Source organism: Rhinopithecus bieti, unplaced genomic scaffold, assembly GCF_001698545.2.
Source record: "Rhinopithecus bieti isolate Rb0 unplaced genomic scaffold, ASM169854v2 scaffold_47691, whole genome shotgun sequence".
NCBI lineage: Eukaryota > Metazoa > Chordata > Mammalia > Primates > Cercopithecidae > Rhinopithecus > Rhinopithecus bieti.
Window position 1 is genome coordinate 175585 of NW_016818870.1, and position 13798 is coordinate 189382.

At 51.4% G+C, this 13798-nt stretch overlaps 1 protein-coding gene across 4 annotated transcripts in view; it reads left to right on the forward strand.

Moving 5' to 3' along the window:
* Positions 1 to 12175, forward strand: part of TLN1 (talin 1) — a 36414-nt gene extending 24239 nt beyond the window's left edge. For 2 of the 4 annotated variants that reach the window (XM_017857723.1, XM_017857725.1), the window contains 25 exons: positions 457 to 600; positions 1048 to 1209; positions 1452 to 1592; positions 1687 to 1868; positions 2040 to 2172; positions 2390 to 2491; positions 2573 to 2743; positions 2828 to 2977; positions 3088 to 3189; positions 3269 to 3388; positions 4121 to 4267; positions 4439 to 4605; positions 4763 to 4946; positions 5037 to 5162; positions 5261 to 5377; positions 9137 to 9322; positions 9431 to 9538; positions 9839 to 9841; positions 10044 to 10149; positions 10347 to 10471; positions 10578 to 10703; positions 10832 to 10894; positions 11007 to 11189; positions 11340 to 11468; positions 11596 to 12175. In XM_017857723.1, the coding sequence (XP_017713212.1) occupies positions 457 to 600; positions 1048 to 1209; positions 1452 to 1592; positions 1687 to 1868; positions 2040 to 2172; positions 2390 to 2491; positions 2573 to 2743; positions 2828 to 2977; positions 3088 to 3189; positions 3269 to 3388; positions 4121 to 4267; positions 4439 to 4605; positions 4763 to 4946; positions 5037 to 5162; positions 5261 to 5377; positions 9137 to 9322; positions 9431 to 9538; positions 9839 to 9841; positions 10044 to 10149; positions 10347 to 10471; positions 10578 to 10703; positions 10832 to 10894; positions 11007 to 11189; positions 11340 to 11468; positions 11596 to 11721 (3303 nt within the window). In that variant the 3' untranslated portion in view covers positions 11722 to 12175. The remainder of the gene's footprint in view (positions 1 to 456; positions 601 to 1047; positions 1210 to 1451; positions 1593 to 1686; positions 1869 to 2039; positions 2173 to 2389; positions 2492 to 2572; positions 2744 to 2827; positions 2978 to 3087; positions 3190 to 3268; positions 3389 to 4120; positions 4268 to 4438; positions 4606 to 4762; positions 4947 to 5036; positions 5163 to 5260; positions 5378 to 9136; positions 9323 to 9430; positions 9539 to 9838; positions 9842 to 10043; positions 10150 to 10346; positions 10472 to 10577; positions 10704 to 10831; positions 10895 to 11006; positions 11190 to 11339; positions 11469 to 11595) is intronic. The other 2 variants (XM_017857726.1, XM_017857724.1) reach the window with 1 other exon arrangement.
* Positions 12176 to 13798: the final 1623 nt, after the last annotated feature.

Consider the following 13798-nt stretch of genomic DNA (forward strand, 5'->3'; position numbering starts at 1 on the left):
AAAAAAAAAAAAAAAAAGTGAATTAGCCTAATAACCTTCATCAGTTTTGAACTGTCTTTAAAAGAGGCTTTGCTTGTGTGCACAAAGGTGTATATTTGTATTTCACTCTTAAACTTTTTACTACTACTTAAAGTAAGCCATACTTTCTACTCTAAGGCCCAGCATACACAAACATATCTAAATAGAGATTTGATAAAAACCCTTGTTATATAGTTTTCCTTTTGATTAACTTTTTTAATCTTCTGAAATGCTGGAATATACTTAATGAAACAGGAGAGTATTTTTTTCTTCTTTACAGTATAACCATAGTTTGCTAATGTATCTCCACTCATGGAGAACTCTGGAAAATAAGCCCTGTTCTCTAAACTTACCTCTGCTGTCTTTGGCCCTGCTATCACTGTTCATTTCCCACCTGCAATCTTTATTCCTCACCCCAACCCCCTTTTTTCTTCCTAGGCTGCATATCTGGTTGGTGTCTCTGACCCCAATAGTCAAGCTGGACAGCAAGGGCTGGTGGAGCCCACACAGTTTGCCCGTGCAAACCAGGCAATTCAGATGGCCTGCCACAGTTTGGGAGAGCCTGGCTGTACCCAGGCCCAGGTAACTCAAGGGAATAGGGACCACAGGCAAGTCTGGGAAAGGGCAGACCAACCCCGTGGAGTAGAGGGAGGTGAGGCATGTGGGATAGAAGGCAGGGACCTATCTCTGACCTTGCACACACGCTTCTCTTTGAGTAACTGTCTTTTTCTGCCATGGGTCTCATCATTTTTCAGTTACTGCTAAATTCACAACTTCTCTGTAGATGTTCGAGCTTACTCTCCCACCGGCCCTCTTATGGCTTCTCCGTTAGTATGTCTTTCCTCTCCCATGCCCAGTTCATCTTTGGGTGTCTCTGTCTCCTAGATCTTGACTTTTCAGGTGATTCTGTTTTTCCTGTTTTGACTCCCCAGGGTATTGCTCTCCATCCTCTGACCCTAAAATGGCTCCTCCTTGGGTATGTACATCTCCTTCCTGCCCTCATCGTGGCTCTTCCACTTGTCTCCTCAGGTGCTCTCCGCAGCCACCATTGTGGCCAAACACACCTCTGCACTGTGTAACAGCTGTCGCCTGGCTTCTGCCCGTACCGCCAATCCTACTGCCAAGCGCCAGTTTGTACAGTCAGCCAAGGAGGTGGCCAACAGCACAGCTAATCTTGTCAAGACCATCAAGGTTCCCAGTGCTTGAATTCCCAGCCTCTCCCTGACCTGTCCCATCTTCTCTCCCGAGTGCCCCAGTTATTCTCTGAGGCCTTCTACCAAATCCCCTCTGCCTGAGCCCAAACTCTTTCTGTCCAGACTGACCACCTAGCCTCTCCCCAAATCCTTTAAGTCCCGGGAAGGAGACCTGGACTTCACTTCCTATACCCCCTATGCCTGCATCCCAAGTCCTAAGAGCCTCTCTGTCACTTCTAGGCACTAGATGGGGCCTTCACAGAGGAGAACCGTGCCCAGTGCCGAGCAGCAACAGCCCCTCTGCTGGAGGCTGTGGATAATCTGAGTGCCTTTGCGTCCAACCCTGAGTTCTCCAGCATTCCTGCCCAGATCAGCCCTGAGGTGAGGCGATGTGAAGGGGGATCTGACGGGCCAGCTTATCACCTCATCTTCCAGGGAATCCTGAGACTTACCTTCCTGCCTCCCCTCTCCCCAGGGTCGGGCTGCCATGGAGCCCATTGTGATATCTGCCAAGACAATGTTAGAGAGTGCTGGGGGACTCATTCAGACAGCCCGGGCCCTCGCAGTCAATCCCCGGGACCCCCCGAGCTGGTCAGTGCTGGCTGGCCACTCCCGTACTGTCTCAGACTCCATCAAGAAGCTAATTACAAGCATGAGGTACTAAGGGGTGGAGAACCATTGTGGCTGGGGGGCACACATTGTGGCAGAATGGAGGATGGGCACTTAAGTGCAATTAGATGGGATGGTGTTGGGAGGATACAGGGGAAGAATAGGCTGGCCTTGCACTAGGGGATGTTCTTGGTGTTGGAGCCCCTGATGTGTCTGCAGGGACAAGGCTCCAGGGCAGCTGGAGTGTGAAGCGGCCATTGCAGGTCTGAACAGTTGTCTACGGGACCTAGACCAGGCTTCCCTCGCTGCAGTCAGCCAGCAGCTTGCTCCCCGTGAGGGAATCTCTCAAGAGGTGAGGGGGAGAGGGTTATATGGAAAGATGTGTCTAGGAAGAGAAATGTCAGACTCAAAGAAGCTGGGGGATCATGGAGTGGCTTCTTAGGGACATCAAAGGGCTAGGATGTGCCAAGGAGAGTTAGGGTATTCGGTATGAAAGGAAGAGCAGTTCTGTGTAGCCAGAGGGTCCTATTGCAGGTCACGATCAGGGCTAAAGTCCACTTCCTCCCCAGGCCTTGCACACTCAGATGCTCACTGCAGTACAAGAGATCTCCCATCTCATTGAGCCACTGGCCAATGCTGCCCGGGCTGAAGCCTCCCAGCTGGGACACAAGGTACCTATGGAGACTCATGGGAAATCCCAGGGAGTAGGGTGAGAAAGGGGACCTGACCCCTAGTCCAACCCCTTGCCTCAGGTGTCCCAGATGGCCCAGTACTTTGAGCCGCTCACCCTGGCTGCAGTGGGTGCTGCCTCCAAGACCCTGAGCCACCCGCAGCAGATGGCGCTCCTGGACCAGACTAAAACATTGGCAGAATCTGCCCTGCAGTTGCTATACACTGCCAAGGAGGCTGGTGGTAACCCAAAGGTATTGAGGGTTGGGAGGGAGGAACTGTTACTAGCAAGAGGCTGGAGAAACAGGAACAACAGAGCTCCTCTCCTCTCCCCACAGCAAGCAGCTCACACCCAGGAAGCCCTGGAGGAGGCTGTGCAGATGATGACAGAGGCCGTAGAGGACCTGACAACAACTCTCAATGAGGCAGCCAGTGCTGCCGGGGTTGTGGGTGGCATGGTGGACTCCATCACCCAGGCCATCAACCAGGTTAGAGTCTTGGGGTGCCTGTGGACATTGAGGCTACCCTGGGCCAGAGCCTGCAAGCACAGTGGCAGAGACCCTAACAGTCTTTCCCTTTCCCTGTCCTCCCCCCTCAGCTAGATGAAGGACCAATGGGTGAACCAGAAGGTTCCTTCGTGGATTACCAAACAACTATGGTGCGGACAGCCAAGGCCATTGCAGTGACCGTTCAGGAGATGGTGAGTTTGGGAGAGTGCCAGAGGACTGCCCTCGGAGAGCTGACTTCGGATATAACTTCACTCCTTCCATTATCACCAGGTTACCAAGTCAAACACCAGCCCAGAGGAGCTGGGCCCTCTTGCTAACCAGCTGACCAGTGACTATGGCCGTCTGGCCTCGGAGGCCAAGCCTGCAGCGGTGGCTGCTGAAAACGAAGAGGTAAACATGGAGACAGCTCTGCCCTGCCCCCTGCCCCTTGTTCCTGATGTGTCAGCGTCTAGGGCTGTCCCACCCCCACGCTCTCTGGTCTTTCATAGAAAGGGGAACAGCCTCAGGGCCACTCTGCTGAAGACTAGTGAGGCTCTGGGTAGGGACAGGATCAAAGCCTTCTTCAGTCACGGGTACAAAGGAGACAGCTGAGAATCTGGAGCCTTCCCGGACCTGCCTCTCTGGCTTCTGCTGACCCTCATCTGGGCCTACGGCTACTGCTCTGCTGTGCTGCCAGTCCATGTTCTTGTTCTTTCTTGCTGCAAGGCCATGAAGCTCTTCCTTACCTAAGCCTCTAGCTTTCCAAGAAAGCAAGTAATTGGATCTTAGTAGGACACATGTAATCCCCATCCTCAAAACCCTCCATAACCCCATACAGGCCACATGGTAATCCACAGCCCTCTGATTCTAACACTCAAGCATAAAGTGCTCCTCCCCTCCTCCCCACTGTGCTTAACACAATCCTCACCACTTAGTGCCTGCGTGCTACTATTTTCCATGTGTAGAAGGTTACCTCCTGCCTAAAGGACATGAAACCAGAAACATCCTTGTGCTGGGAACTTTCTCTCTCTGCTGCTTTAATCTACAGGGCATGTTTTTTCTATGTCCTTAGTGACTTTTCCAAGTACAGTGGTACCCTGAGTGCCCCTTGTAAAATCCATCTCTCTTTCCCTCGGCTCACAGATAGGTTCCCATATCAAACACCGGGTACAGGAGCTGGGCCATGGCTGTGCCGCTCTGGTCACCAAGGCAGGCGCCCTGCAGTGCAGCCCCAGTGATGCCTATACCAAGAAGGAGCTCATAGAGTGTGCCCGGAGAGTCTCTGAGAAGGTGACAATGCTCATCCCTGCAGATGGTGGGACTGCCTCCAAACTCTGTAGCCTTGGCCATCCTCCTCCAGCCCTCTCAGCCCTCTCCTCTTGTCACTTCTCCCAGGCATGGGCAACCTTTCTATTTCACATGGCACCTTCCACAGTCACCATGTGACTTTCCCTACCCCAGGTCTCCCACGTCCTAGCTGCGCTTCAGGCTGGGAATCGTGGCACCCAGGCCTGCATCACAGCAGCCAGTGCTGTGTCTGGTATCATTGCTGACCTCGACACCACCATCATGTTCGCCACTGCTGGCACACTCAATCGCGAGGGTACTGAAACTTTCGCTGACCACCGGTAAGACAGGACCTGGGCTTAAGGGAGGCAGACAGGTCAGGGCATGGGGCTGGAAGAGGCAGGATAGCATTCGCTGGAATAGGGAAGACCTGGACCAGGCACTTTGGACAGGCTAGAGTGGGTAGGGGAGATCTGACTAAGCTGGGACCTCCTTCAGGGAGGGCATCCTGAAGACTGCGAAGGTGCTGGTGGAGGACACCAAGGTCCTGGTGCAAAACGCAGCCGGGAGCCAGGAGAAGTTGGCGCAGGCTGCCCAGTCCTCCGTGGCGACCATCACTCGCCTCGCTGATGTGGTCAAGCTGGGTGCAGCCAGCCTGGGAGCTGAGGACCCTGAGACCCAGGTAGCGACCTGATGCCCCTAATTCCAGCTGGAACTACTTCCTGTCCCACTTCTTCCTCCCATAGACCAGAGCCAACCCTCTCCCATACAGGTGGTACTAATCAACGCAGTGAAAGATGTAGCCAAGGCCCTGGGAGACCTCATCAGTGCAACGAAGGCTGCAGCTGGCAAAGTTGGAGATGACCCTGCTGTGTGGCAGCTAAAGAACTCTGCCAAGGTTGGAGAGAATGAGAGCAACATCAGGAGGGGCACTGGATTAATGTATTTCCTCCTATTCCTTAAAATCATTCCTCTACACTCCTCTGATACCTCCAGGTGATGGTGACCAATGTGACATCATTGCTTAAGACAGTAAAAGCCGTGGAAGATGAGGCCACCAAAGGCACTCGGGCCCTGGAAGCAACCACCGAACACATACGGCAGGAACTGGCGGTGAGAGAGAGTCTGGGGCATCAGGGACTAGGGTCAGAGAGAGGGATCCTGAAAGCCTATGAACCTGTACCACACATATACTCACAGACGGAGTCACACACAGTCTTCTCTCTCATCTATCGCCAGACTTTTTTTTTTTTTTTTGAGAAGGGTCTCGCTCTGTAGCCATCCTCCTCCAGCCTTCTCAGCCCTCTCCTCTTGTCACTTCTCCCAGGTGTGGGTAACCTTTCCATTTCACATGGCATCTTCCTCAATCACCATGTAACTTTCCCTACCCCAGGTCTCCCACACCCTCCTTCTAGAGTGCAGTGGCGTGATCTCGGCTCACTGCAACCTCCACCTCCCAGGTTCAAGCAATTCTCATGCCTCAACTTTCTGAGTCACTGGGACTACAGGTGCATACCATGCTGGCTAGTTTTTGTATTTTTAGTAGAGATGGGGTTTCACCATGTTGACCAGGCTGGTCTCGAACTCCTGGCCTCAAGTGATCCTCCCGCCTTGGCCTCCCAAAGTGCTGGGATTACACTCGAGCCACTGTACCAGTGAGCTACACTCATGTCTGTCCCCTACCCACTTGTTTATTCTTTTCTTTTTTTTTTTTTTTGAGACGGAGTCTCGCTCTGTCACCCAGGCTGGAGTGCTATGGCCGGATCTCAGCTCACTGCAAGCTCCGCCTCCCGGGTTCACGCCATTCTCCTGTCTCAGCCTCCCAGGTAGCTGGGACTACAGGCGCCGCCACGTCGCCCGGCTAGTTTTTTGTATTTTTTAGTAGAGACGGGGTTTCACCGTGTTAGCCAGGATGGTCTCGATCTCCTGACCTCGTGATCCGCCCGTCTCGGCCTCCCAAAGTGCTGGGATTACAGGCTTGAGCCACCGCGCCCGGCCCCCACTTGTTTATTCTTTAGCATTTGACCACCCTCCCTCTTTCTCCAGTCACTAGTGGCCTCTTAATTGCCACATTCAGTGGCCACTTCTTGGCCTTCGTCCTCTTCAAACATTTCCAAAGCATCTGACTCTGTTAACAACCCTCTCTTTGAAATTCTTTCTTCCGCCAGGCACGGTGGCTTATGCCTGTAATCCCAGCACTTTGCGAGGTTGAGGCAGGTGCATTATAAGGTCAGGAGTTCGAGACCAGCCTGGCCAACATGGCGAAACCCCATCTCTACTAAAAATACAAAAATTAGCGGGGCATAGTGGTGCGCGCCTGTAGTCCCAGCTGCTTGGGAGGCTAAGGCAGGAGAATCGCTAGAACCCAGGAGGCGGAGGTGGCAGTGAGCCAAGATGGCGCCACTGCACTCCAGCCTGGGCAACAAAGCGAGACTCCATCTCAAAAAAAGAAAAAAAAAATTATTTTTTCCCTTGGCCTAGATACTGGCTTCTCTCTTGTTTCTTGAACATTATTGAATCACCTTTAACCTAGAAAATGTAGAGGCCTTCCCAGGGTTGTACAAATAGCCTTCTTTCTCTCTTCTCTTCTTTGGCAAGTTTAACCACTTTCATTATTATTCTGTAAGAAGCAGACATCCAGTTCTGAGTTGAGTTATTTTCAACTGCCTGTTTGACATCACCACCTAGACACAGTGCCTCTGAACCATGACATGGTCCTCCTAATGGTGGGAACACCCTTGCAATCATGAAGATTCCATCTCAGCCATCTTGGACTTCACCATCTTAGCCACTATATCCAGGCTATTGCCATGTTCCTTCATTCTTCCTCCCTGGTGCCCTGTCCGCACTCTGGTTCACACTTCCATACTCTACTGCACTTTGGCTGTGGCACCAGCTTTCTCCCTGGTCTCCCTGATTCTGGTCCCTGCCACTCTCCTCTCTCCCTAGTCATCTTTCTGATTTCTTTTTTTTTTTTTTTTTTTGAGGCGGAGTCTCGCTCTGTCGCCCGGACTGGAGTGCAGTGGCCGGATCTCAGCTCACTGCAAGCTCCGCCTCCCGGGTTCATGCCATTCTCCTGCCTCAGCCTCCCGAGTAGCTGGGACTACAGGCACCCGCCACCTCGCCCGGCTAGTTTTTGTATTTTTAGTAGAGACGGGGTTTCACCGTGTTAGCCAGGATGGTCTCGATCTCCTGACCTTGTGATCTGCCCGTCTCGGCCTCCCAAAGTGCTGGGATTACAGGCTTGAGCCACCGCGCCCGGCCCATCTTTCTGATTTCTAAATTCATCTTTCTAAGGTTCTGTTTTCACCTTTACTTGAAGATGTCCAAGTTGGAACTCTTGACTTTCTGCCTCCCATACCTGGTCCTTTCCTGGTCTTCCGCCATCACAGTAAATGGCACCTTATAGTAACTCGGTTCCTAAAGCCAGAAACCCAGCTTCAATATATTAGACTTCTCTCTTTCTCTCATTCCCTACATCTAAGTTTTGTTAGTGCCCCTTCCAAATACAGCTCATTTTCTCTTTTTATCTCCCACCACTACCACACTGTCCAAACCGTCATCAGTCCTTAATTGGATTTATACAGTAGTCTCTATCCAATCACCGTGCTTCAACACTTGCCCCCTCCTTTGTACACATTAGCCAGAATTATGTTTTTAAAATAGAAATTAGAGCTGGACATGGTGGGTGATGCCTGTAAAATCCCAGCGCTTTGGGAGACTGAGATGGGAGGATCACTTCAGTGAGTTCAAGACTAGTCTGGACAACATAGCAAGATACTGTCTCTACAAAAAAATTTAAAGATTAGCTAGGCAAGGTGGCCCACGACTGTCCCAGCTACTCATGAGTCTGGAGGCAGGAGGATCCCTCACGCCCAGGGGTTCAAGGCTACAGTGAACTATGATCACTCCAGGGCACTCCAGCCTGGGTGACAGAGCAAGACCCTGTCTTAAATATATATTAGATTATGTCACTTCACTACTTAAAACCCATCAGTGATGACCCTGCTTGCTTCTCCAATCTCATCCTACTCTCCTCCTTTTTGCGCCCCATCCCCCTGCCCTGTCAGTTCTGAGAACATGCCAGGCTCTCACCTGTTGCAGGCTCTTCCACTCACTTTTCTCCAGCTTTTTGAACATTGTGCTCCTTCCAGTTCCTCAGGCTTCAGCTTCAGTGTCACCTCCTCAGAGGGCCCTTCCCTGACCACCTATCTGAAACAGTTCTCATCAAGCACTCTTTTTAAATTCTCTCATAATCCAAATCACAGTCCTCAGTTTTACTGCTTGTTTACTTATTACCTGTGTCCAAAACCAGAATGTAAGCTCCGTGAGAACAAGGAGCATCCCTAGCCCTTTGCATAGAATCTGCCACCTAGCTGATCTTTAATAAATGTTTACAGATTGAACCCATACCTCAAAATATTTTATGACTTTCACATATTATGTAAAATTCCAAGTTCCTCAGTGTGATATTCAAGGCCCCAATAACCTTTTCTTCACCATTCCTATATTCCAGAACATTCCTTGATACTTTCCCACTTGACATCTTGGTTGTTCATGTCCTACCATGTACCTAAAATGCCCTCCTATCATCTTTTATGCATATCTTTTACGGCCCAGCTCTGCCTCTCACCCCTTCAAGGGTTCTCTCTATTTTGGGAATGAAAACCCAGCCAAAAGCCACTTTTGTAATTACTTTTGTGATTTCAAACAAACTCCGCAGTTGCTTCAGTCAGAAATGATAACCAGCTGCCTTCTGTTACATTCACTGTGATGTGTGAATGTCTGCACCAAGTCACATGCACACAGAGTTCTACACTGTCTCATCATCTCAGCCACTGTAAAATCTTTCTTCTTGTTCTGCCCCCACAGGTTTTCTGTTCCCCAGAGCCACCTGCCAAGACCTCTACCCCAGAAGACTTCATCCGAATGACCAAGGGTATCACCATGGCAACAGCCAAGGCTGTTGCCGCTGGCAATTCCTGTCGCCAAGAAGATGTCATTGCCACAGCCAATCTGAGCCGCCGTGCTATTGCAGATATGCTTCGGGCTTGCAAGGTAGAAATCCTTGAGGCATTTCCGTGAGGCAGCTTTGGGGCAGAACATAGTGGGAAAGAAACTGTAGGGATCTGGGATCCTAAAACTAACATATTACTCTGGGGACAGGAAGCAGCTTACCACCCGGAAGTAGCCCCTGATGTGCGGCTTCGAGCCCTGCACTATGGCCGGGAGTGTGCCAATGGCTACCTGGAACTGCTGGACCATGTGCTGCTGGTAAGGGAGGGCGTAGCTTGCTCCTCATACCAGCCTCTGAATACACAGGCCTCTTCCTGCAGGCCTCACACCCTGCTCTCCGTTTTGCTCAGATCTCCTCCCTGCCCCACCTTCTGTTTCCCAAATCTGTTCTCCTTTCCAAGTCTCCCTTTCTCCCAGGCCCCATCCTTCTTATCATCTTTGGTTCTCCCAGTCACCTCTTCCTCTTCCTCTTTTTTCTCCTCCCTTCCCACCTGATCACCCCCTTCTCTACCTTCGTCATCTTTTCTTTCATCTCATCATTCTCCTTGCTCCTTGCAGCCGGTGAGTGACACAGCCCCACTGTCTCCATCATGTGTGAGGTGTGATGCATGATGTGTGCTTGGATAGGCAGCGTGGTGTTTGAGGGCTGTGGTGTGGAGTGCTCTAAGGATAGGGGTGAGGAGGCCGTGGTCTGCCCTATTTCATAGATCAGGGTAGACCCTAAGATGTGATGCTCTTTGTCCCCTGCCCGCTTCTTGCCCAGACCCTGCAGAAGCCAAGCCCAGAACTGAAGCAGCAGTTGACAGGACATTCAAAGCGTGTGGCTGGTTCCGTCACTGAGCTCATCCAGGCTGCTGAAGCCATGAAGGGTGAGGGGTGACCAGGGACAGGGATGGATGGAAAACCCTTATCATGGTGTGATCTCTGCTTCCTGGCTGGATAGCTCTTTGCTAGCCTCTGCCCATAGTCCCCACAGGTGCCAGGGCCTGATGACTAACCATGCTCTCTGGTGCTTTTGACCTCTCCACTCTGCCTTAGTCTCTTTCCTCTTCCCTCATCCCACTAGGAACAGAATGGGTAGACCCAGAGGACCCCACAGTCATTGCTGAGAATGAGCTCCTGGGAGCTGCAGCCGCCATTGAGGCTGCAGCTAAAAAGCTAGAGCAGCTGAAGCCCCGGGCCAAACCCAAGGTCAGTCCTGCTCCCTTCCTTTTCCACCCTCACCATGGCAGAGTGTCCCCACCTTCAGCCCCATCTCTGACTTCACATCTCTCTCTGCAACCTTTGCCTATTGCAGGAGGCAGATGAGTCCTTGAACTTTGAGGAGCAGATACTAGAAGCTGCCAAGTCCATTGCAGCAGCCACCAGTGCACTGGTAAAGGCTGCGTCGGCTGCCCAGAGAGAACTAGTGGCCCAAGGGAAGGTGAGTGCTTAAATACCCACAAGAATGGGGACGGGTCAGCACTTTGATGTCCACACCCACATCCATAGCCAACGAGTCTTTTAAGTGAGGAAAATGCAGGTCTAAGCAGGTTCTTCTCCTTCCTGCAGGTGGGTGCCATTCCAGCCAATGCACTGGACGATGGACAGTGGTCCCAGGGCCTCATTTCTGCTGTAAGTGTGCAATACCCGCTAGGTCTCTTTCAGTTTGAGAGACTTGAAAAGGCTAGAGTGGGGATGGACCAGGGCAAGGGACATATTTTTAAGCAAACTCTCCCTGCTTTAGGCCCGGATGGTGGCTGCGGCCACCAACAATCTGTGTGAGGCAGCCAATGCAGCTGTGCAAGGCCACGCTAGCCAGGAGAAGCTCATCTCATCAGCCAAGCAGGTAGCTGCCTCCACAGCCCAGCTCCTTGTGGCCTGCAAGGTCAAGGCTGACCAGGACTCGGAGGCAATGAAACGACTTCAGGTGAGAACCCTGACCCATCCCATTGTCCCTTGGGCTATACTGCTTCAAACTGTCACTCCCGAGATGTATGTTTCTATGAGAGAATTGAGGGACTGTCTCAACTGGGACCCTACCTGAGTTCTCAACTTAGGCCACTTTCTCTCTGCCCAGGCTGCTGGCAACGCAGTGAAGCGAGCCTCAGATAACCTGGTGAAAGCAGCACAAAAGGCTGCAGCCTTCGAAGAGCAGGAGAATGAGACAGTGGTGGTGAAAGAGAAGATGGTCGGCGGCATTGCCCAGGTGAGCTTCACCCCAGACACTGAGGGATGCTGTCAGGAGGGCAGTCACGTTATCTGCACTGGTCCCAACTTCCCTATGCCCCTGCTGTACATCCTCACTGAACTCAGTCCCTGATCTCCACCCTCAGATCATCGCAGCACAGGAAGAGATGCTTCGGAAGGAACGAGAGCTAGAAGAGGCACGGAAGAAACTGGCCCAGATCCGGCAGCAGCAGTACAAGTTCCTGCCTTCAGAGCTTCGAGATGAGCACTAGAGAAGCCGCTTCTATTTAACGCAGACCCAGCCCAGAGACTGTGCCTGCCACTACCAAAGCCTTCTGGGCTGTCAGGGCCCAATCTGCCCAACCCCAGCACTCCCCAAAGTGCCTGCCAAACCCCAGGGCCTGGCCCCGCCCAATCCCGCAGCACATCCCCTGTCCCCTCCCTAACCCCAAGTGCCTTCATGCCCTAGGGCCCCCCAAGTGCCTGCCCCTCCCCAGAGTATTAACGCTCCAAAAGTATTATTAACGCTGCTGTACCTCGATCTGAACCTGCCAGGGCCCCAGCCCACTCCACCCTGCCAGCAGCTTCCAGCCAGTCCCCACAGCCTCATCAGCTCTCTTCATCGTTTTTTGATACTACCTTCCCCCACCCCCAGCTACCCATGGGGGCTGCAGAGTTGTAAGCCCCAAACAGGTCATGTTCCAATAAAAATGATTCTACCTACAACCTCTGCCTGGCTTCAAGGGAGACAGAAGATTTCTCCCAGGGCAGTAGGGGAGAGAGTGGGGTTGAGTTCTGTCACCCTCCTTGATCTGGCTTGAAATGGGAGAGAAGACTGGCAGTCTGCCCCTGAGGTCCCTTCCTCCTTGCACCTGGACCCCTAAAGTTATCCACTGGGGAAGCTGTGCCTGAGAAGTCATACTCCTGTTATCCTCACCTCACTGGCCAGCACCTAAGCCTCACAAAGTGTCATTCTGCTGCTGCTGAGACAGCAGCTACTACAGCTCCTTGTGGCTACCAGGACATTCTGTTCTTCATGACTACTCAGGGTATGTCAACAAATCCAGTCCTTGACCAAATTCAAATTTTCAAAACAAGCTTTGCTAAAAATAATAAGCCTGTAAGTGTCTGAGCCTAAGAGAACTATGGCCACAAAATTGATTGAAGCCATTAGCAAACAAAAAAATCCCAACTTGAGGCTGCCTCGGGTAGGCGCCACTCTTGATTGGGCTGGGGCACTCCTGCCTAGAGAATCACTAAAAGGGAAAAGCTTGACCCAGGTGTGAGAATTTATTGTTAGAGGGGCAGAGCTCCCCTAGTGGTCAGGCAGGTGCTAGCAACCCTGTTCCAGCCGCCCTGCTGATCTGGTGGGTCAGTGGAAGGAGGCAGTCCGGAAGATGGATGCTGTGTGCTTCCACGTCCTCATCCACCCACTCTGCCCACAATGCATGGACTCACTGACAGTCGTCTTAGGTTGGCCTCTATTTTCATGAATGATTCTTTAGTCAACACTACTGCCCAGTACATTATTTCCTCAAGTAGAACACAAACACCACCTATCTGCTACTAACACCTTCTGCTCCCACCACATTAGGGAAAGTTTGAAGTAGGTGGAATGTAGCTGGTACAGTGGCTCGAGCCTCTAATCCCAGCTACTTAAAAGGCTGAGGCAGGAGGACTGCTTGAGACCAGGAGTTCAAGGCTGCAGTGAGCTATGATGGTGCCACTGTGTGCCGGCCTGGGTGACGGAGTGAGAGCCCTTCTCTAAGAAATAAAGTAGATGAAACTCTAGGACAGCCCATTAGAGATGGTGCCAACTTCCTACCGTCACTCCTATCACCTGTGATTCATTCATTTAATATTTACTAAGCCATGCTTGTGCTAAGCACTGGAAAATTTAGATGTATTATCACTTCTCTGACGCAGAGGACTGGCAACTCCAGTACATACTGCAGGGGCTCCCTAATCCTAGATTCAATGTCATAGTATGAGTTGAGGGCCTTGGAGATCAAATCCCTTCTACAACCTCCCTGACAAGTGGTAGTCCAGACTCTGAACTCCAGCTATGAGCCCAGGACAGCTGCTTACTCCTGTTACCATTTCCTTGTCATGTCCTCAGGAACTGGGACCAATCACGTACTTCTCACTAGTGATAACTTGGGAGCCGTCTGGGGAGAGGCTTTAAAACCCATTAGACCAGCAACTCTTCAAATGTGGTCCTCAGACCCCTAGGGTTCCCTAAGACCTTTTCAGGGGTCCATAGGTCAAAATTATTTTCATAACAATACCAAGACATTATTTTTCTTTTTCTTTTTTTTTTTTTTTTTTTTTTTGGAGACGGAGTCTTGC